This window comes from Diabrotica undecimpunctata, chromosome 10 (genome assembly GCF_040954645.1).
Source record: "Diabrotica undecimpunctata isolate CICGRU chromosome 10, icDiaUnde3, whole genome shotgun sequence".
NCBI classification, from domain to species: Eukaryota; Metazoa; Arthropoda; class Insecta; order Coleoptera; family Chrysomelidae; genus Diabrotica; species Diabrotica undecimpunctata.
Genome location: NC_092812.1, coordinates 3191383 through 3216196, shown reverse-complemented (window position 1 = coordinate 3216196; position 24814 = coordinate 3191383). Strand labels below are relative to the sequence as shown.

The following is a 24814-nucleotide window of genomic DNA, read 5'->3' as shown; positions in this document are numbered from 1 at the left end:
ACTGTCCTAATAGGAGCCAACTTATCAGACTGTTGCCTTTCTTGTCGATTGTCTACATTATCGAAACGCACTGCAATAAAAATGTAAATCTATTGAGTACCATCACTGAACGAAATATATCGATTCCTGTACCATTTGTTGGCCAAAGGTCTCTTAGATTACGATGAACATTTCTATATACACCCGTTAGGTAGAGAAGGCCAAATAATGCCTTTATTTCAACAATATTAGTCCTGCTACAATATGCTTTATCTTTGTAGGCTAACGATTTTTTATCTATCAACACACTGGTACAGACCGTGATACTTTCAAACATTTCTTCATCAAAAAAAAAAAGAAGCCAGCAATCTAAAAGAGTCTTAGCGTTTTTAGCATATGGTTTGGATCCTGGTAAGTTCGAAATTATGTTCTCTGCCCTCGTTCTAACTGATTTATTACTATGGTGTTTTCTCCATTTTGTTTTGGAATCCCTACCTAAATAATAATGATATTTTTTATCTTTTTTTCGCTTATTTTCAGATTCCAATACCTCTAGTTCCTTAGTTTCTTTATTTTTTTCACCATCAGACTGATTACTTATGTGATCAATTTCGTTTTCATCGTCGGAGTCCATAATTTCATACTCATCATCTTCGAGTTCCTGCCAAAGTGCCAATAGTTTGGCTTGTTTTTTTTCCGTAATTCATTCTAGAGAAATAAGTTTATATGTACAATAAATAACGCCACGAATTAAAATTGTCTTAGTTACCTTGCGAATTAAAATTGTGTCTTCGTCATCCAGGTGGGGTCTAATCGAATTGCAGAACACTGTACTCACTTTGACGATCAACTTACAACTAAAATTGGTTTAGAATACTCAACGGCAACATGTTTTAGGAAGCTATAAGCTTCCTAAAACCAATAAAACATCCGTCTTAACCATAGAATTATGCTAGTTCTAAGTGTGTTGTGTACTATTAGACCCCACCTGAGTGACGCCGGGTTAAATGTATACTTGGAAGTAGAAATGAACGCAGAAAGGAGGGTTAGTAACATCTGATATTGAAAATCGATGGACCTTTACAAACATTTCATGTTGAGCATTTAAGACTGTTATCTACGACCAACAAGAACTATAATCACATACTGGTGATTATCGACGACTTTTCTAAATAAATTCGCATGGTTTATCCTACGGAATCAACGACGGCGAAAGAAGCCATAGAATGTTTGAAAGGCAACAGAAGGATTTCGGAGATTATTTCCTCCGAATAATATCCGATAGAGGTACCGCATTTACAGGGAACGAGTTCAAAGAGTATTGTCAGAGTAAATAGACTAAGCATAAAAAGGTTATGACAGGTGTGTCAAGGGAAAATGGACAAGTAAAACGTGTCAATAGAACGTTAATTCCAGTATTAACCATATTGAGTACAGAGAAACCGATGAAGTAGTACAAGCGTATTTGTAAGTTGCAGTAGTTTTTTAATTCAACTTATCATAGAAGCATTTATGCTACGGTATTCGAGAGGTCAGTTAATCAAAATTCAGGAGGACAACAAGCGCAGGTATGACTTACGAAGAAAAAAGCCGAGAATGTATAGAAAAGGAGACTTAGTGGAAATTAAGAGAACACAATTTGGTGGTGGACTCAAGCTGATGAAAAAATATCTAGAACCATATGTGGTAGTAGATGTTAAGCCAAATGATAGATATGATGTGAAAAATCAGGATGCCATAAAGGCCCACTAAGCATATCAACGTGCGCTGAATTTATAAAGCCATGGATAGAGAACCAGTCAGAATCCGAGAATGATTCGTAGCAGGATGGCCGAATGCAGGAAGTCATTCTCTTAATATAGGTCTTTATCATACTAATTTTCGTTAGTAACGCCACTGTAAAATATTACCTAAAACATATGCTAAGACACCAGACGCCCTTTAGGGGACTAGTGGAGGATGTAAGACCTAACAGAATAAACATGTTGGCCGGCAAAAGAGAGAAAGTGTTAAATATGTTTTATAGTATCAGCAATCGGTTTGTAGGAAATAAAACTCTATTTGCTCCATGTCTAAATATTTCGTCACGATTTTGTGACTTCTTAAGGAGAAAACTGTAAACTTATTAGAATAGTTATTATATGTAAACAAAGTAAATATTTTAATATTTACAACTATAAGAGTACAAATTTAAATTTTGTTAACATATCTAGGTAAATGACATTTTTAGTTAGATGGGTAAGTATCACTTGTTCTCTCCTGTCTTTTATTTTTGGTTTCCAAAGATGTGGATGTTTGTTGACTTCGTATAGCCTTTATGGAGTGTTGTTCCAAGTTTGTTGCCATTTTTGAATTATTTTTTTGTTTTAAGTAGGGTTTTAAATCGTTTTGTACTAATATATTACTTTCTTCAGACATCGGGTTAGTTGGTGGGTTTTTAGCCAATCTATCTACAACTTCGTTACCTTTAATTCCGACATGACAAGGAACCCATAAAAAGTAAACTTGGATGTTCTTATTTGAAATATTTTTAAGTTCTTTTTTAATAAGAAGTAGAAGGGGGTTGTCACAGTACAATCGAGCCAGTGAGGATAATGAACTTAGAGAATCTGTGATTATTATACATCTTTCTTTGTTTTTGTTTTTCATTAACGATAGTGCTTTTAGAATTACGAATAATTCAGACAAAAAGATGGTTGTAATTGACGACAATTTGAAACTAACTGAGGAATCTTCCGAATAAATTGCTGCTCCAACTCTGTCTTTATTTTTTGACTCATCGGTGTATACGTTGTAGGTATTGCCATATCTGTTTAATATAGTATAAAACTTTTGTTTAATGACGATTGATGATATCTCTGATTTTCTTAGGTTAGTTAGACTGATGTCGATAGCAGGTATAGATATTGTCCATGGTGCAGGGTTGTGGATTGAAGAGATATCATAGGTTTTTGGAAATTGAAAATTTAATTTGGATAAGTATGATTGTATACGAAAGTAAAAAAGGAAGATCAATTTGATGTGTTTGTTGAAATTTATTGGTAAATCGATCAGCAAAAACGTTGTGCAGTACTGGAATATTTCGGTTTGATGACACCGCTGCTGCATATGTTAAGCTTAAATATTGTCTTCTAAAAGAAATAGGAAGTTCTCCACTTTCCCAGTAGAGAGTTTGGATGAAGCTTGAGTAGTGAGCACCTAAAGAAATACGTAGACATCTATTTTGAATAGTATCCAGTGACTTTAAATGTATTTTTTGGAGGAGTTGTAGATGATGGCTCGGTAGTCATTTTTTGATCGAATTATGGATTTGTTAATAAGTATTAAACTTGAATAATCGGCACCCTAGTCTTTAAAGGCAAGTGATCGTAGTAAATTTATACCAGGTAGACAGATGTACACTTGTAGCTGAACATTTCTCAATGTATGTTAACGCTTTTTGAATGTGATTGTTATGTTATGTTTTTTCCTCTACAGAAAATAACTAGGTTATCAGCGTATAATCTAGCTTTGACAGGGTTTTTAATTTGTGTAAATATCGAATTTATTGTTACTAAGAATAAAGTTGTGCTTAAGTTTAATTCTTGTGGTATACCATTTTGTTGAATTTTTGTTTAAGAATATGTTCCGTCAACTCGAATTTGAAATTGTCTGTTTTCAAGAAAATTTGAAATGTATTTTAATATGTTACCCCTTAACCACTTGCTGAGTGTTTTAATGACTGGATATTTTCAACTGTATCATATGCTTTGTGTAATGTTTGATACAAAAACACTTGGATGAACCCAAAACAAATCTTTATTTTACCACATATCAAACACAACTATCGTTATTTTACCGGTAACCTAACTAAAATAGCGATAAGTAGCAATACATGAGCGTCGCGAGTGGGGTTTATAATTACATGGCCAATACATTACATCACCCCACCCTAAAATTCTACTTATAACTAAATTTAGGAACACAACAAAACTACACTTCTAAATACTATATTTCGAATCCAAAACGTTTTGGTTCTTTTCTAGATCTTATTGGACATCTATGTGGGATGCCTGACTCTTGGATAACATCACTATCATTTTGAGAGTCTAGCTGAGGCTCCCCACCTAGATTTCCTGTTAAGTTTGTAGCAGCTTGGATAACATTTTCTTCGTTATTTTGAATATTATTTTCCTCTGAACTATCGTGCATCGTCTCCGCAAATGTAATACCTTCTAAATTAATATTAAAAACTATTTTAATTTGATTATAATGTCTTTTCCACGTAAGTTTACTACCTAACGGATTTAACAAATATGCTCTTCTACCTAAAATTCGTAAAATCTTTGCTTTGCACCACGACACCTTGGTGTTTCTATAATCTTTAACTAAAACAATAACCCCCACTACAAACTCTACCTGTCTCCTCCCCCTATAATATTTCTTATTATTTTCTTGCGCTTGCATCAAGTTACGTGTAATTTGTGTTAAATCAACTGGGTTTGATTTTTGTTTTTGTAAATCATCAGGTTTAATTAAATCTAGACGCATTCGCAAAGCCCTTCCAAAAAATATCTTAGCGGTAGAAGTAACTGTCGACAGGTGCACTGTGGTCCTATATGTTAATAAAAATTTGGACAATGATAAGGAGGTATTGTTAAATGTATAATACCATTAATTAAAGTAAAATGTTTAAATTATTGCGATGTTAACTGCGGGCCGTTATAGCTGACAAGTACTTCCGGTAAGCCATAACGAGCAAAACACTCCCTAAGTTTAGCAATCGTAGCCATTGAGGTGATTGAAGACATTGGACAAACTTCGACCCATTTAGAAAAAGCATCCAAAATTAAAAGAAAATTAGTTTTTCGTGTTTCGGCAAAATCTATGTGCACGCGTGACCAAAAATTTTGAGGAATGCTCCAGCCTTGCAAAGGAACCTTAGGTGGATCTACCTGCATGCATACCTAGCTAATAATTTCATCTTAACTATACATAAGTGAGCTGTATGCAATTCATTTAGTAATTTATTTCGTAGTTTACTAGGAACAATTACTCTTTGTCCCCACAATAAGACGCCATCTTCAATAGATATTTCATTTCGTTTAGGGAAGTAGGGTTTAATTTCTAATTCAACATTTGTTGGCCATTTGGCCATAATATATTTAGTTACACGAGACAAAATCGTATCTAATTCTGTTTCTTTCCTTATCTCATTCACACTAATAGGAAGTTCTTCGCTTTCTACTAAATAATTTAAATTAACAGTTTCCTCTATATTAAATTTAGAAGAATCTAGCCTTATCGAATTATTTGAAGGCAATTTACTTAAAAAGTCTGCTACATTTTTTTGTGTCGATACATGCTTTATAATAAAATTGAAACCACTTAAAAATACTGCATATCGCTGCAATCTATTGGCCGCCGTAACCGGTATCCCATTTTTAGGGCCAAAAATGGATACTAACGCCTTGTTGTCTATGATTAAATTGAACTTCTTCCCATACAAAAATTGGTAGAAACGTTTAATTCACCACACTATAGCCGTTGCTTCTTTATCTAGAGTCGAATAAGCTTTTTCGGTATCGCCGAGCGTTCTACTAGCAAAATATATTGGTTTCTCGCTACCATCTTTAAAACTATGTGAGAAAACAGCTCCGATCCCATAATCTGAACTATCAACCGTCAAATTTAATTCTAAGGTTGGATCGTAATGAACTAATACTAGATCTAAAGCTAACATTTGTTTAATAGTGTCAAAATCTAATTGACATTCTTCATTCCAGTGCCAAACTACATTTTGCTTTAAAAGCTTATATAAACAATGAACAATGTTTGGGAGATTTGGAATGAATCCATTATAATAATTTATACTCCCCAAAAACGATTTAAGTTGTGTCACATTCGTAAGTTCTGGGATTTCCTCAATAACCCGAATTTTATTTTGACTTTTATGCAAGCCCCTTTTATCAATTATAAATCCGAGATAATATACTGATTCCGCGAAAAACGTACATTTTTCTTTTTTTTACTGTAAGACCACATTCTTGTAAAATCGCTAAAACTTTACAGAAATTATTAGTGTGTTCTTCCCTATTCCTTCATGTAATTAGAATATCGTCTAAAAAAATAGATATACTTGGCATATTGAGAAATATTTGTTCCATAATACGTTGGAACTGGTATGGACCTGATACAACTCCATACGGTAGCCGATTAAATGCAAATAATCCCTTATGAGTACTAATAACCGTATATTTCCGAAAATCTGGATGAATCACAACTTGCTGATAAGCTTGACTTAGGTCAATTTTAGAAAACTCTTGACCACCCTGTAACTTAGCAAATAAATCATCGATCCGCGGTAACGGATATTTATCCGCTTCGATAAAAGGATTGATAGTTATTTTGAAATCACCACAAATCCTTACACCTTCATCATTTTTTAAAATAGGTAGTATGGGTGTTCCCCATTCCGAAAATTCAACTGCAGATATAATGCCCTCCTGGACCATTTTATCTAATTCTATCTCTACCTTGTTTCTTAAAGAAAAAGGAACCACTCTGGGTTTAAAAAATTTAGGTCTGGCATCTGGTTTAATATTAAATTTTAACTGAAATTTATTAAATGTGCCCAATTTGTCACAAACTACAGTGGGAAAATCTTTCATTAACCACCCCATTATTTCAATATTTTTGTCTGCTTCAATAAAATTTAATTCCCTGAAACCCATATTATAACACCTAATAAAATTTCTACCTAACAAGGCTGGAGATTCTCGATGCATGACATAAAAATCCAAATTATTTGTTTGTTTTGAAAAAGTTACTGGTGAGTTAATTTTGCCCTTAGGATGAACCTTGCCTCCCGAAAAATTAACTAACGATACATTAACTTGAGATAATGGTTGTGTATTAAAATATTTGTTATATATACTAAAAGGTAGGACAGAGACCGCGGCACCCGAATCTAATTCAAATTTATACATTTTACCTTTAATATTAATATCAATATAAATTGGCGGATCATTATTTGATGATATACACAATACAGATGATTCAGTTCCTTCTTCCTATAAATTTAAAAATCTTTTTCTATATACCAGTTTTAAGTGTCCTCGAACGTTACATAAATTGCAGATATAATCCTTATAGGGACATATTGAAGGCGGATGTCATTTAGCACACCGGAAACACTTTTGAGCACTACCACTGAACTCACGATTAAAATCCGAACTATGTCTCTGCATCCCTGAAGTTGAAGGTCTAGTCTCCTTAAATCGCAGTTCTTGTTGATGTGTTCTGGCACCCCCATGCTGTGATACTTGCAAAATTTCCTTACTGCAACTTCCATTCGTTATTTGACACACCTCTTTTTCTTCTACTGGTTCCATTTTCACCACACTTCTGCTATCTACTTCGTTAATGCCAGCTATTGCTGCTTCTTCAATTTGTGCTATTTCCATAGCTTTATTAAATGTGATGTCTGACTTCAGTGCAAATAGCATATTCTTTACTTTTCCCACATTATATTTTGAAATAAACATATCTGTTAATTTCGTTTCCAAATTATTTCCAAATTCACAAGTACCGGCTAGTTTTTTTAAACGTACACTCCAATCTTATACACTTTCACTTTTTGTTTTCGAAGCACCATAAAACTTTGCTCTTTCTACCCACACTAAACAAATTTTGTTATAGTAGCTATCTAGGCTTTTTACAATGACATCTAATTCACATTCTTCAGGTTTTTTAGGCACGGATAAGTCAGATAGCAAGATATAAGCTTCTTCTAAAAGGCTATATAACAAAATAGCTCTTTTAATATTAACATCTGTAATTTCTCTAGCGATGAAATATTGTTCTAGCCTTTTTATAAACACATTCCATTCACAAATTCTGGGATTAAATTCCAAATTTAACGATAAATCTAATTTCCCGTCTTTCGACATTTTGTATTCACTTATACCTACACAATTTAAAAACGTTTTTATCCTCGTCGCCATGTAATGTTTGATACAAAGACACTTGGATGAACCCAAAACAAATCTTTATTTTACTACATATCAAACACAACTATCGTTCTTTTACCGGTAACCTAACTGAAATATAATGCGATAATTAGCAATACATGAGCGTCGCTAGTGGGGTTTATAATTAATTACATGGCCAATACATTACACTTTGCTTATATCAAATAATATTTTAACTCAGTACCTATTGCGAATGCTTCGTGGGTTACTGATTCTAAGTCAACAAGGTTGTCTAAAATTGAGCGATGTTTTCGGAAACGACGTTGTTTTGGAATAATTAATTTGTTTGATTCTAAATATCACATAACCCTATTGTTTATTATCTTTTCTAATACTTTACCTATGCTACATGTGAGTGATATCGGTCGGTATGTTTGTTGATCTGATTGTGGTTTAGATGGTTTTAGAATAGGTATTACGATCGAATTTTTCCATGATTTAGGAAACACGTTTCTGGATAGGATTATATTATAGATTTTGAGTAGATGTTCTTAAGATTGAGGGCCTAAATTCTTACAATTCTGAAATACGTCTTCTAATTCTTCCTCTATTATTGGTATAAGTATTTAGATCGTTATTGTTTTGATCGTAGTATTCTATAGGATTTTTTTGTTCTTTTATTTTGATATCTAAAAAATTTGAGTAAAAGTTGTAAAAGTAAAAAAAATTGGTTAAGTTACTTTAGTTATATTCAGAATTAGATGCTAATATATTGGATATTTTATCTGGACTTTTATAAATAGTGTTATTTTGAGTTAAAAAGTTGATTGATAAGTGGGTTTGGAACTAGATATTTTGTTGACTTTGTTCCATATAGTTGTTATAGGAGTTAAACTATGTATTGTGGTAACATATTCTCTCCAAGAGTAAAATTTGGCTTTTTTAATGGTATACCTAGCGACTGCTCTTATTTTTTTAAATTCTATAGAGTTGTTGAGTTTTGTGTCGTTTGAATTTATTGAAAGCTTGTTTCGATTTTTTTTTTCTTCTTTGCAGCCATGATCCCACCCATTTACCGACTGATGTTTGTGATCGTACTTAATAATTCCAACGTACTTACTTACTGATTCTGTCATTACGTTTGTCAGAGAGTATATTGTTTTGTCTATATCTACATTTTCATTTAGGTTTTACAGATTGTTTTCAAGGTAATTTTGAAATTCTGTCCAATTTGTGCCTTTTAAGTTCCATTTTAGTTGTTGGGAGGCAGTTAATTGTAGTTCATTGCTTATTATGATAGGATAGTGATCACTATCATAGAGGTCTGGTAACACATCCCACGTAAGAGTATGTGTAATTGATGGTTCGCAAATACTTAATCTATACTAGAGCCTTCCCTGTTCTTATGTCAAAGCGGGTATGTCGTCCGTCGTTATGATATTTAAGTTGACTTCTTCTATTATTTTTTTCATTTTTCGACCTACAGATGTTAGTTTTGCTGAACCCCATAACGGATTATGTGCATTGAAATCTCCAATTATTATCCGTGGAGCAGGTAGTTGATTTAATAGGTTTGAAATTTCTTTTGAATCGGGTTCTTTATTAAGGGGAATGTAAATATTGCAAATTAAAACAGAAATTGTGTCTGTGACTCTAATTCCAATTACTTCGATAGTTGTTGTGAGTTTTATTGGTTTAGCATCAAAGTTATCTTTTATGTAGATTGCTACCCCTCCGCTAGCAATTTTGATTGAAACAATTGAAATTCTTTAACTCATGAGATTTGTTGCTTTTGAATTTGGTTTCTTGTAAACATATCAAACTAGGTTTATGTTTTGAAATTAATAATTTTAACATTTCTAAATGGGTATAATACCCATTTATGTTCCATTGAATTAGAGAGTTGAAAATGATATATTAATGTTTCTGTAGATGCGTCGCTAATGTCCTTCTTTACCTTATAATTCTCCAGGACTGTAATTAAGGTCTGAAATATCCACTTATTTTAACTTATGTACTTTTAAATATCACAGTCATGCGCAGAAACCGAAATGTCAAATTGAATACGTAGACTTTTTAATGTGTGTAATTCCTAATAAAAAAATTATTAAAGTATTAGAATTAGTTTAATATAAATTACTTACATTTATGTAAAGTAACTCGGTTTTGTTTTTATATCAAGTTAAAAATTGTACATATGAACATTTTAAATACGTTTAATAGAATATATTTGTAAACAAATCCTCAACGGCTAGTTAAGCAAATAGTAAATGTTGGAGAGCCGATTCCCGATGCCACGCCGGCACAGCATTGCGAGGAAAAAGAAATAGTGAGTTGTGAGTGTATAAATTTTCTGGGATATAAATTTGGATTGAATTGAGAATGGGCGGGGGATATGAGAAGTAGCAACGGACAAGTTACTGGCAATCTAATTTGAGAAGTACCATTTGTTAAACTGAAGTATTACTAAACGAGGAGAATGTGCGGTTGAAATAGAGAAAGGAGACGCAAGATGGAACGCTGTATGTGTCTAATAATACTAAAAACGTGTTTGGATAAAAATATTCCGAAGGGACTTCGTTCATGACTGGTCTAAAAAGGCCTTTCTTTGGATTAGACCCGTCGATGTGACGGACAACGTTTAAGGAAATGCATATTCTTTTGTTTTATTTCTAAAATTTAATTTCAGGTGTCAGCCAGTTTGAAATGACTTTTATTTTTCTTAATACATTTCAAGGGATTTTATGTTACAATGTTGACATTAACATCTACGGATTTTCTAAATATAAGTGAGAAAGGAATGATTCGTTAAAGGAGGATATTGTTTTTAAACAGCAGTAAAAAATTGTAATAAATGAATTTAACTTTTTATTCTTCATATGGTGCCGTTTTATTTAGAATATTCGTGCTCATACGAATCAACTAATTAGATAAATAATTAATTAATATCTACCACATAATTAATATCTACCACACTGCTGCTCTGAAAAGATTTGTGGTCGATGTGTTGAACCACGTAAGCAGATTTTTTAGCCAGGAAATCCTTTTTCTTTCCGGTCCTCGTTTTTCTTCTACTTTTCCTTGTAGAATAAATTGCAGCAACCCATATATATCGCTGTTCCTCGTGATGTGACCGAGGTATTCGATTTTGACTGGTTTTATTGTGGTTAACAACTCTGTTTTTTGAATTCATAATAAAACGTCGAAGCGAAGCGTCCCTGCCCACGCGAGCCATGCTTTTCTCTCAATTCCTTACCGAGAGAAATCATGTCCCATTTCTTTATCCTTCCAAAATCTAGTTTCCTACTTCCTATCCCTCCCTGATGAAAGGCAGCAGCGATCATCAGTACTAGTTCAAGGCGTAGAGGAAATGATCCTGGACCGGCTTGAAACTGGATTACCACAAGCATGACTGGAGCAGTTTAAATGGTTGTGGTACTGCGATGGGAAAGTCAACGAGAAAACCTTATATTTTATAGTCACCCCATTATATTTTATACAAATCTAAATGGCAAACGAGAAAAAGAAAATGGCCCTCAGTCTGGGGCACCCCTTAAATGGGGAGAGGGTGCGAAGAATCCCCCCGTCAACTACAAAAGAAAGTGGACAGAGAATACAAATATACGACCGAATAGTACGCATCGCCATCTGAAACGTAACCAGCTTATTTATGTCCGAGAAACTGGAAAACACTAAAGCTGAGATGGTAAGACTCAAAATAGACATCTTGGTGATGAGTGAATTAAGATGGCCTGGATCAGGAGTACAAAAAACAAAACATATACTATTTAGGTGGAACCGACCCAGAACATCAATATGGATCTGCTATATTAGTGTCGAACAAAATTGCTCAATCAGTCACACACTTCATCCCTCTAAATGATAGAATAGCAATGTTGAAATTTCAAACAACTCACATAAAACTAAATATTATTCAAGTCTATGCTCCAACAAGTGACAAGTCAGACGAAGAAATCGAAAAATTTTATAACAACATAGATGAAATAATGCGACTGACAAAAGAGGTGAGATAACGATGGTCATGGGTGACTTTAACGCTAAAATTAATCGTGGTGCTGAAAGAGACCACATAGGAGCATACGGTCTAGGTGCCAGGATTAATAGAGGAGATAGACTTGTACAATTCTGCGTAGAAAACAATCTGTTAATAGCCAATGTTTTCTTCAAACAACATTCTAGAAGGCTATACACGTGGAAATCACCTGCAGACAAAAAAGACAGAATTGTTAGAAATCAAATTGACTTCATTTTGCTCAATAACACCTTTAAGAAGTACATACAATCTACGAAAACATACCCTGGAGCTGATATACATGGCGATCACAATCCAGTTATAATGGATTTTAGATTAAAAAGATTTGTTAAAGTAAGAAAAAAACAGTAACAGGAAAAATAGACATCTCACAACTGAAGAACCCTGAACAGAAAAAAGAAATAAGTATCAAGCTTGAGGAAGAAATAAAAACTATCGAAAACTTGGTACAGATAGACAAACTCTAAAAACAAAAATAACAAAGATACAAGAAGAAGACATCGGGTTCATAAAACACAACAAAAAACAAGAATGGATAAAGCAAGAGATCATGGACCTCATGGACGTAAGACGAAAACATAAAACGAGCCCAACAGAATACAAGCAAATCAACAAAATTATTAGAAAAAAGTGCAGGGAGGCGAAAGAAAACTGAGTGTCAACAAAATGTCTAGAAATCGAACAACCGCAGGAAAAATACGACACATTTAATATTCATAAAAAAGTAAAAGACCCAGTTCTGTGGGGTATAACACGGACCCCTGCCTAGGGATACAGGTGAAGACCACAACGGTAGGCACGGCGGAGAAGAAGATCTTCGGTACGGCGTGGTTGGCGGAAGTGGCATCCCTGGATTTTAGGGATTGTAAAAAATCAATAGTAGCGGCTGATCCAGAGTGGACGGCTACGAACAGCGTCTGACCCAGAGTGGGCGGCTGAATACTAGGTCCTCCAAAAGGGGGTTTTGGCGTCAGGCGTTAGCAACCTGGCACATAGAAAAAAACGTCAAGGGCTGAAAAACAAAGGGCAAAATAAAAAAAAAATAAAGATTAATCTCCGGGTGGTAACCCACACCTCTGAAGGAGGGAGCCCCATCGGATACAGGGGGGGGTCAGTTTTGCTTTAAGTGAAAGAAGCCCAGCTTCAAAACTCAACCAAACAACAACAACAAAAAGAAAGAAAAGCCAGAGAAAACTCGCACTCGGCACATGGAACGTACAAGGATGGCGAACAAAGGACAAAGAGGTAATAGCGGAATTCGAAAGAATGAAACTAGATATAATGATAATGACTGAGACGAAAAAGAAAGGAAACGGTACCGAAAAAATGGGAGAAGTCATTCACTGTTGGAGCGGAATAGATAAGAAAGAAAGGGCAAAAGCAGGAATTGCAATTATACTGAAAAAGAAATGGGAACACGCAATCGAAAACTGGGAACCAATAAACGAAAGAATTGCCAAGCATAACTTAAAAGTATACGGAAGACAAATTATCTTACTAGAAGTATACGGTCCAACAGAAGACAGCTCAATTGCAGAAAAAGAACAATTCATAGAACAACTGCCAGAAGAAATCGAAAAGAGAAAGAAGAACCAAGAAATAATTATCGCCGGTAACCTAAATGGAAGAACAGGAAGAAAAGAAAACGACATAACAGTTGGTAGATTTGGAGAAGATATAATGAACGATAACGGGAAGAGATTGATTGAGCTATGCGAAATAAACAACTTAAAGATCACAAACGGCTTCTACAAACATAAAGACATACACAAATACACTTGGACACAAGAAACAAGAAAATTGAGGTCTATTATTGATTATGTTATAGTAAACCACGAAAGCTTGATAAAAATAAAAGACGTGAGAGTAAAGCGAGGCGCAGAATGCGGCACAGATTACAAACTAGTAATCGCTTGGATGGAATTCCCCTTCATATGGACCCAACAGAAACCGACCCAGGGAGAGTCTGACCAAGTTACGGCTCCGGCTACACCTGTCAATACGTGCTGAACACAAGAAAAGAAATTCAAAATCAATTTATTAGAAAAAGACTCAATAAAAGACCTATATAAGCGAAGATTGGACCAAAAGCTAGAAGAGTTTCGGTATGAATCATTAGAACAAACATACGAACACATAATAACCTGCATGAAGACAGCAGCCCTAGAAGGTCTTGGAGAAGTGGACCAAAAATACACCCACCAAACTATGAAATTAACCGAAGACACACTAACATGCATAAAAGAGAAAAAAGAACTTCATATAAAATACCTGAACACAAAAAACTATGAGGATTTGGAACTATACAGAAAAAAAAAATAAAGAAGCGAAAAGAAAAGTAGCAAATGAAAAAAATGAAAGATGGGAAAAAACATGCACATCGATAGAACAGCACATAGGAGGAACGAGAAATTCAGAGTCATGGCGCATCTTAAAGTCGCTCCAAAGAAATAAGACAGAGAAAATCAAGATCGGTCAAATCAAAGAAAACGAATGGCAAGAATACTATATAAAATTGTTGACCGAAGACCGCCCCGAATTCAAACAAACAGAAATAGACGGAATAGAAATCTACACACATGACCAAAGTCGACTTAAGCCTAGCTCAGGTAAAAAGAACGATCAAAACTCTAAAGAACAAAAAAGCAGAAGGTCCCGTCGGAATACCAAATGAATTGATAAAAAACGGATCGGAAAAGTTATTCCGTATGATACATAAAATGTTTGAGAGAGCACTGAATGGGGAAGACTTACCGGCAGAATGGACCCAAGCATATATGACATCAATATACAAGAAATGAAATAGAAAAAACTGCGAAAACTATCGGGGAATCAGCATTATATCGTCTATAGGCAGACTGTATGGAAAGACCATAAAGGAAAAATTAGAAATATATATACAAGATAAAATCGGAGAAGACCAGGCAGGTTTCACAGCGGGGAAAGCATGCTCAGATCACATTTACACGATCGAACAACTAATAGAAAAAAGAATGGCCAAAAATAGATCCGTCCATCTGGCTTTTGTTGATCTTATAGGCATATAACTCAATACCTAGAACCAAGCTATGGGAAGCAATGGAAGACATCGAAGTTCCACGAAGATTAATAAACGCGGTAAAAGCACTCTACAAGAATAACGAAGTAGCTATCAAAACAGGCAATAGAATATGCAGTCCATTTAAGACGACAAAGGGACTACTACAGGGTTGCTCCACATCCCCCACCCTGTTCAAAATATTCCTGGAAAAAACCCTGAAACCATGGAAAAGAAAGTGCGAAGGAATGGGTATACCAGTAAGGAACGAAAATCTATATACGCTAAGTTCTGCCGAAGACCAAATAGTGATCGCACAAGACGAGGATGACCTCAGTTTTATGATGAGAAAACTGGAGCAGGAATATATAAAGAATGGGATGGAAATAAACCTAAAGAAAACTGAATACCTAACAACGGAGAATACAGAAATAAAACAGCTGGAAATAGACGAAGGTAAACAAATCAAAGGAACAGACAAGTATAAGTATTTAGGTTTCATAATATCAAACAAAGGAACAACGGAGGAAGATATAAAAAATAGACTAAGACAAACAAGAGACTGCATACGAAAATTGAACCCGGTACTATGGGATAAGAACATCAGTATGAAAACAAAGAAAAAATATATAATACCATGACAAGAAGTATCCTCACTTATGGGTGTAAAAATTGGACAATAAATAAGAAAACCAAAAACAAAATAAGAGCAACAGAGATGGAATTCCTAAGGAGAAGCTGCAGAGTAACAAGAAGAGATAGAATAAATAACATGGAGATTAAGAGGAGAATGGGAATGAACTCCGACATAATAGACTACATCGAACAGAAGAGGTTAACCTGGTACGGACATGTAAGAAGAGCAGACCACAATCGGTGGATAAATAGAATAACAGAGTGGAGCCCGATAGGAAGAAGAAAGAGAGGCAGACCCCGAAGATCTTTCAGAGATGAGGTGGACGAAGCAATGAGTAGAAGAAACCTACAGGAAGGGGACTGGCTAAACAGGAAAAATTGGAGTAAACGGTTGAGTGAAGGAATACAGTAAAAACTGTGGAAATCCTTGTATATATATAAAAAAGTAAAAGAAATGACAGGTAGACACAAAAACAGACAAGCAATAATATTAAAAAATGATATGTAATAACGAAATAATTATGGGTACAAAAGAAAAACTAAAGAGATGGAAGGAATACATACAAACTCTTCTTGATGACGATAGACCTTGTTCTTCATCATTCAAAGATAATCGAATAAATGAAAAAGGCCCAGAAATAATCAAAGAAGAAGTGATCCAGGCAGTAAATCTCAGAAAGATGAAAAAGCCACCGATCCAGACAATATCAATGTCGAAATACTAAAACTAATTGCAGATAACGAAAGTAAAAGCCTAGACTTAATAACAGCACTATTTAGTAAGATATATGACACAGGTAAAATACCAACAGACCGAAAAAAAAACGAATTCCTCACAATGCGATGATTATCGAATATTAAGCTTGATGTCTCATGTCCCTAAAACTTTTCTCAAAATTATCCATACACGAATTTACAAGAAGTGTGAGTTCCAGATAAGTGACACTCAATTCGGATTTCGAAACGGATTGGGAACACGAGAGGCTCTTTTTGCTTTAAATGTGTTAACGCAACGATGCAGAGACATGAAAGTAGATGTATATGCATGTTTTATTGAGTACCGAAAAGCATTTAACTGCGTTAACCATCAAAAGATGATCGAAATTCTGAAAATAACTGGAGTTGACGAACAAGACTTGCGAATTAGGAGTGAGACAGGGTTGCGTCTTATCACCACTACTGTTTAATTTGTATTCAGAGAAGCATTAGACGAGGTCCAAGGCGAAATTAAGATTAACGGAATCAGCCTAGACAACATCAGATATGCTGATGACATCGTCTTAATAGCAAGCAACGCACAAGAACTACAAAATATAATAAATGAGGTAGTTCACCACAGCGAAATGTTCGGTTTACATCTAAACGTTTTCAAAACTAAAACTTTAGTATTTTCAAAGACACCAATAAACGTACATGTGTATGCCAAGGGTCAAATAATAGAACAGGTAAATTCCATAAAATACTTGGGAGCAAATATCAATAGTTAGTGTAATCCAAAAAAAGAAATCCTATCAAGAATCGAACAAGTAAGGTAAGTATTCATGAGCATGAAAACGTAGAACGCATGAAACATATTGATTCTCGGTGTCCCGGGAGTCGCGACGTGGTACCAACGCTACTCCACTGGCTACGAATACACCAACATTTCAAAAGGTAAGTAATCCCTTTCTTTGTACAGGTAACAGTAATGAGTTAAAGCCAGCTAATTTTGCTAATTTATCTACAGGCAAAATATTGCATTTTTTACTTCATTATTATTTCTAATTTCATTTAACCAGCGACCAGAAATTTTATACATAATACTAGATATCTATCATCTGAAAGTTGTCTACGGGGTGGAAATAAAAATACACACCTGAACGTACCTAATTATTATAAATGGCTTTAAAATGATTAAGAACTTGTTTTCTAGGTATTTGAAATAAAGTCACAGGCCAATGTTCAGCCAGCTTTTTAAAACAAGTTAATAGATAAAATTGACAGTATAAGATTAAAAATAGATATGTATTTATAGAAATCGTAAAAATTTATATATGCATCCGTTATCTGCATGGATTGCATGCATGAATTATCTCTCACTTTTTGTATTATTTTTTATTCTTAATATAATTAGTACGCTTTGCTGTAAACTCAATATAAATAAACAGTACATAAAATAAATTTAATCTGCTCAACTTTATTGTTTTAATGGGAAATATTGGTCACTTACTTTGAACAAATTTATGTTTACAAACAACAAACAACTGTATGTTTATTTAGGGTCACTATTTTACGTATAATTTGATTAATCTTTTACTATTTAAATAGATAATATAATTATAAAAGATTTTCTGAACATTAAATATTCATTTGTACATTCTGTTTTCATGCTTACCTCAAAGTTAAACCTCGATGAATTAGCCATCGTACAAAGAGAACATTCCACGTAGGAAACTCCTGTATTAGGAGCAGTACACTCGCAGTCGACGCAGTGTGTAGGCATAGCTCTCCGCGCTAAAGACTTTGCTAAAACAGTAGCAAACTTTTTGGCATTTTTCCTTTCTGTTTCCAGGAATTTAGCGCTGTATATTGTACCTGTAAAATAAATGAGAATAAATTAAATAAAATGAGGAAGAATGATACAAACTTATTTAGATAAAATAGAACAGATAAAAGGAAATAATTTTTAAAAGTTACGTAAAAGTTTTTTAATTTAACAAGTTAGCACTTTAACACGTTTTTAACACGTTTTTTAATTGTTTACCACTAAAGTTTCTCCGAATTTGATATATTGAAACATATTTTTTGTTTCTTAAGCAGGCCAAGATCCACAACGGATTGTCGAGCTACTTATGATAATGAGGAAACAACGGTAACGTTTTACTATAATATACATATACAGGGTGGTCCTTAAGTAATTGTACAAAAAGAAATTGCAGATTCTACACTTAAAAATATTACGATTTAAGACAAATTGCTTTAATAAAATGTTGGTAACAACAAAGTTTCAGGGTGTTTAAGTGGAAATTTAAAATTTTATTTTTCGCTATAACTTTTATGTTTGTAATCATTTATGAATAAAAATTCACAACTGGATACTATTAAATATGAGAAATTATAATTTGATGCATATTTTGATGTAGCTAATAGAGGGCGCCACGTATGCTACATATATGGCATACATTTGCACTTAACCTTTTTTGCTCTTCAAGTTACCGCTATTTGTGATAAAAAATATTAAAGATACAATATTTTAACAAAAGAAAGGATTACCTGTTAATAACTTCAAAACTGAATAGTTTTCGAGATAATCGCATTTTACAAATCAACTGCATAATTCTGATTTAACGCAATTACTCCAGTCAACGAAAGAAAAATAGACAAAAACATCAATACTTTTGAATTTTGTTATGAAATACCTTTAATAAAGTTAATAGTTAACCAAATATTAAATAAAATTAATATATCAACAGGATAATTAATAATAGGATTTGACAAAATAACAGAATAATATGATTTTACATCAAAAATTTTACGTTTTATACTAAAGCCATAATAAAAACATTTTATTTACAAACCAAATTAAAAAATAGTTAAATTAAATAACAATAAATTTTTTATCAAAGTAAGTGTTTGATATATCCACCCTTTTCTTTAATTCATTTGTCAATATGTTCCATAAAATATCATCTCATATTAACACTAGAAGCACCAGAGCGGTCATTTTGACTGCTTTTCATTTTTGACACTCTGTATTACCTATTCATAAATGTTTTAGAAACTTGATAATATATGACTTTTCCTATATCTATTTGAAGATTATAATTTCTCCTTTACAGGTACTTAGCGTAATCACTTTTTAAGATATGGTAACGTATACCTAGAACTACCATATAGCAGTCATTTTGACTGCTTTCTATTTTCGACCCTCATTAGTCTAAAGTATTACTCATTCATATTTATTTTACAAAATTGATGATTTGGGACTTTATTATTTACTTGAGGATTATAATTTCTCTTATACAGGTACTTAGTATAATTACATTTTGAATATATTTATGTTGATGTCTACCTAGAAAAATGCGGTCCTAATGACGAGGTAGTCTAATTTTTGTTCTATTTTCTGGGAAGTTTTTACTTATTTTATGTATAAAATACATCGAAAATATTTGTTATTATGTAGTTTGAGTATGCTCTTTGCAATTGCATGTTCGATCTGTATTTTGATTAATTTTACATTGTGATTTTTATTATTTCGGCTGTTATCATGTCTCGCCGATATTTGACTCAGCAGGAGCTATTAGAGTGTCTACAGAATTTGTCAGAAGATGAATCTGTAGCAGAGGTATCTGATGAAGATGTATCCGATAATGAAGTTGATGAGTATGTGCCTAATACAGTTGATCAAGGACATTTATCGGGCAGTGATTCTGAAGGTGAAGTTGAGATTGAGGTGATGCCCAGTACTTCTGCTTCAACTTCGAATCCAGACTTCAATACATCTTCAGAAATGATTACCAACCAGGTAAGGGGAATTCGCAGAAGCAATTTAGAGGATTCTTCCATAAATACCATAGGATGGGAGTTACTTGACAACAATGCTAGTACACCAGGTAAGCAACTATATTATATTAGTAGCTTCTATTTATGTATTCACTTAGGTGTATAATATTTTTAAACATATTTTTCTTGATGTCACGAATATTGGCGATAATCATGGCAATATTTACCTTATCTGCAGGATGTTCTTCTTCCTGGACCCCGTTTTCCAAATATTTTTCTTTGCAGGATGGCTTGTAGAAGGGCGCATCTAGATTCATTTCGCACAATGTTTTAGAAATATTGTAACTTTCGAGATTTGATAGTGGTCCACGGGATTTGAAGTGTTCTCCGATTTAGCCACAGCTCGAATGCTTCCAATTTTCTGCATATATCTTCGTCAAGGTCAACTATTCAACACCATAAAAAAGAACATAGAAGACGTAGCATCGCAGCATCCTTACTTTTATACCAAGAGAGAGGTTATGGCTCTTGAAGAAGGCCCCCACCTGGTTGAAGGTGGATCTAGCTTTTCCGATGTGCGCTCTTATTTCTTGGTTGTTGTTCCATTCTTTATTTATTAGGGTGCCATTTATTTAAATAAATAAATAAATGAGTATATACCTGCATACTAATTTGTCTCGTTCATTTTAGGAAGGCGTACCAGTCAAAATGTTCTAAAGGAAGCTGCTGGACCAACCCCTCGTGCTAAGAGAAGCATTATTAGAGATTCTGCAGCTAGTGCATGGCGGCTGTTGATTGATGAATGCATACTCCGTAACATAAAATCATGTACTGTTGCTGAAGGTAGAAGAAAACTCAAAGATGAAAATTGGCAAATTTCTATTGAAGAAATCGAAGCATTTATATCCTTACTGTATGCTAGGGGAGCTTATATCGCACGAAATGTTAGCATAAAGATGCTGTGGTCTGGTACATGGGATCCAAAATTTTTTCAAGACACGATGTCTAGAAACAAATTTACCCAAATAATCCGTTTTATCCGTTTTGATATGAGAAATACCAGGTCTGAGCGACCTGGTACGAGGACTTTATTCTTTATCCATTTGCTTTAATAAAGTCCTCGTAGACATACCGTCTCAGGACTTGCAACTTAATGTAGAGTCATATGTCGCCATGTTACCAATCCAACGGTAACTTTACCATCTTAATTTTAAACAAGACATAATGTAAACTAAATTTCATTTAGTAATTTTTAAAGGGTTTTTACCCCCATATTTAGTAGCTACATTCATGTATTAACCTGACACTCATGATGGAATACTTATTCCGAAAACGTTTTGTCTATTTAACATAGCCCGACTGGGTTTTTATATACCTTTTTATAAAGGATTTTATTAAAAATTATTTTATTTCTAATTACAAGAATTGTTTGGACACGTAACCATAGTCACTAGATTCTGTAAGCTAGTACTTTGTCTAGTGTGCACCGTTTTATTTGATTCAATATTAAAATTAGTCTTAGTAGTCTGGCCATGGTCGTGATTGCTAATTTGCAGTAGCCCTATGGACAGTTTGACTTCAAGTGTCTACAAGCCGACACCCCGGTTTGATCAACCATTTTTCAACATGCGAAACTTTGCCGGAAGAACATGCCCCAACTTGTTGTTGGACAGAATGCACTATAATCAAATAAACAAAAACATAATAAGCTTAGCAGAAACCACAAAAGGTTCAGTCCTAGCGAACGAGTCTCAACAATTGAAGCTAAAATATGTACGAAACCAGAAAGAGATGTAGAGTATAAACAAAAGAACTTCCAGTTTAAAGTTGGTTTCGTTTTAAAGGCCAAACTATCCATTGATCTATAATCTACAAGGAAGACATTTTAGAATATTTTTTTACTTTTTAGAAATATTTTCTACAAGAGTTTGACTGCAGTATCATAATTGCAGGTCCTACTACTTATTTGTAAGTTTATCCAGTAGGATATTTCTGCTCACTGTAATAATGTTAGTATTTGCTGCTTAGGTTGATAATTGATAAGAATGTTTTTATCACTTGCCCTATGTATATAAAATCATTTTTAATGTGTGTTTTAGATATTTTTAAATTTTACTTTATTATATATATATATATATATATATATATATATATATATATATATATATATATATATATATATATATATATATATATATATATATATATTATATAACTATATTGTATGTGTGAGTATTTTATCCTAAACTATTATTACTTTTTAGGTAATAAATCATGCAGCAATAGTAAATAGTATACAAAATAATGTTTCCATGCAAACCAATTTAATACACTGACACTTTAGTTGCCCTTATTTAGTAATGTTAAATTACTTTTAGTCTAGTTGGTAAACTTCAGCTAATGAGAGCTGAAAACAAGCCCCTGCTCTTGTCAAATGCAATTCTGGACAAACTGAGGTCAACATAATTACCCATCTTATGCTCGGCCAGAATAAACTTGTCTAAACAATTTGTAGTTCCATTTTTTGGACACTGCAATTTTAGATAAACAGAATGGATTTCTTAAATACGTAAATAATTAAACTATGGTATTTAACAACGCTGTCATGTTCGGGTCTATTAAACCCAAAAAAAATCATTTATAAATTATAACGCAGTGTAACGCTTTGGCGTTCCGTAACTTAATTAGATAGCATGAGATCTCTAAATTATATCCGAGATAAAAAATTAACTTTTTGATTTTTTTGGTAAAAATTAAATTCTTACCAATATGGGTTTGGGTCAATATAATCCGTGTATTTAACACTGTTGCCATTGCCTGTGAAGTTATTTTTAGTTGACAATGTTCTATAGTCGTCGACACAAAAATGTATCTCAAAAATGACTACTCTTCAGAAGAGTATATTTAAGGTTTTTAAAAAAAATGATTTGCGTTTTGTAATGACCTGTAATTTATTCTCAACTTTTTTGTTCTGAATTATTAATCATAAAAAGGTTTTCTTTACGATAATACAATCATACACAACAATGGATAAATAGTGTTCTCAAAATATCAACAATTATATAAAGTAGCGGAGATACATTTTTGTGTCCCTAACTGAAAAGTCTATTATAATAGAGACTTACGTAGGTACCATTTTATTTTAGAAAAGCTTAATCTTATTCCTATTACAAAGTCATTTGTATTTGAGTAATATCGATAAATTTCGAGGGATAAATGTACTGAGTGGCAGGTATAATAATTAAAAGTACAATAAATTAAAATTTATTAATCTTTACCTGGTCCCAAAAACTTAACCACGACATTTAAATATGACTAAGCTTTTCAAAAATAAAGTGGTAATGTTCATTCACAATTATAAGAACTGACTTAAGCAGAATTTAAAAGTATTTCGCTGATAAAGTCGAATCCATAAAGGGATTTGCCTCTTCAGGTAAATAGTAATAAGGGCCGGCTTAACGAATTTTATATTTTATTTGGCATTTACATTACATATGTAATGTAAATGCCATATGTGATAATTAAAGAAAAAATACATAAACTGATGAAGTATTCGAATTAATTAAATATTGTACTTTTCGGTGTCGACTCTTTATTAAATATATCCAAATTTTATATATATATATATATATATATATATATATATATATATATATATATATATATAACAAGCGAGTCTTCTACAGCTGGCGCCGCTTCTCGCATCCTAATTTCCAGCGTTTTCTGTCGAAGCAATCTTCAGTTGTTAAATCTCTGGCGGTCATTGCATCGTCGACATCGTCTCTCCAGGATCGTCTTGGTCTACCTCGTTTTCTTCTAGTTGGCGGAGTCCATTCTTCTATTTTTTTTTTGGCCATCTATTTTAAGGCATTCTCTGAAGGTGTCCATACCAGTTAAGTCTTTTGGCTTCGATTGTGTCTATTATGTCTAGATCGATTTCCATTTCTCTCCGAATATCTTCGTTTCTCATCCTATCAAGTCTAGTGAGCTGGCAACATCGTCTCCAGTAGTTCATTTCCATGGCCTTAATTTTTTATTTGTTTCTTTGGTTTATTTCCCAGAGTTCGACGCCGTACAGCCCAATACTTTCTATTATTGTTTATAGATTCTTCTTTTATTTTCTTTTGTTATTTTTTTATTCCATAATAGTCCGTCTAGCTGTCTGGTGGCTGATCTTGCTTGGCCAATTCTGGAGTGTATTTCTTCTCTACTTCCTGCTTTTGATGTTATTTGGACTCCCAAGTATTTGAAATTGTCTGTTGGTTTTATAGTTCCCATTTCGATTTGTAGGCTTTCTGGTTTTTCTCCTACAACTAAGTACTCAGTTTTTTGTATATTAATTGTGAGGCCCCATTTGGTATACTCATCTTCCAGTTTTCTAAGCATGTAGCCTACATCACTCTCGTCTTCAGCTAGAATGGCTTGGTCGTCAGCGAAGTGTATCGTGTACAATCTATCATCTCCGATTGGGATGCCCATATTGCAGCACTAATAATCAAATTTATAAAATTTTAAGTGGTATACAGCGAAAATCAAAATTATTGATTTGGGCTTAAAATTGAAGTGCTTTTAAATTTAGGTGCAGAACAAAATGTCATTTTAATTTGGTTGTAGGAATTAAAAATTTATATTTAAATTTAGAGTTATGGCCTTTTAATGATGTGTCATTCATTT

General features: G+C 33.4%; 1 protein-coding gene across 2 annotated transcripts in view; it reads right to left on the bottom strand.

Moving 5' to 3' along the window:
* The window catches only part of Apoltp (Apolipoprotein lipid transfer particle), a 1459665-nt gene that overhangs the window by 6726 nt on the left and 1428125 nt on the right, over positions 1–24814 (bottom strand). For both annotated transcript variants that reach the window (XM_072546518.1, XM_072546519.1), the window contains one exon: positions 18033–18232. In XM_072546518.1, coding sequence (XP_072402619.1) covers positions 18033–18232 — 200 coding nt within the window. The remainder of the gene's footprint in view (positions 1–18032; positions 18233–24814) is intronic.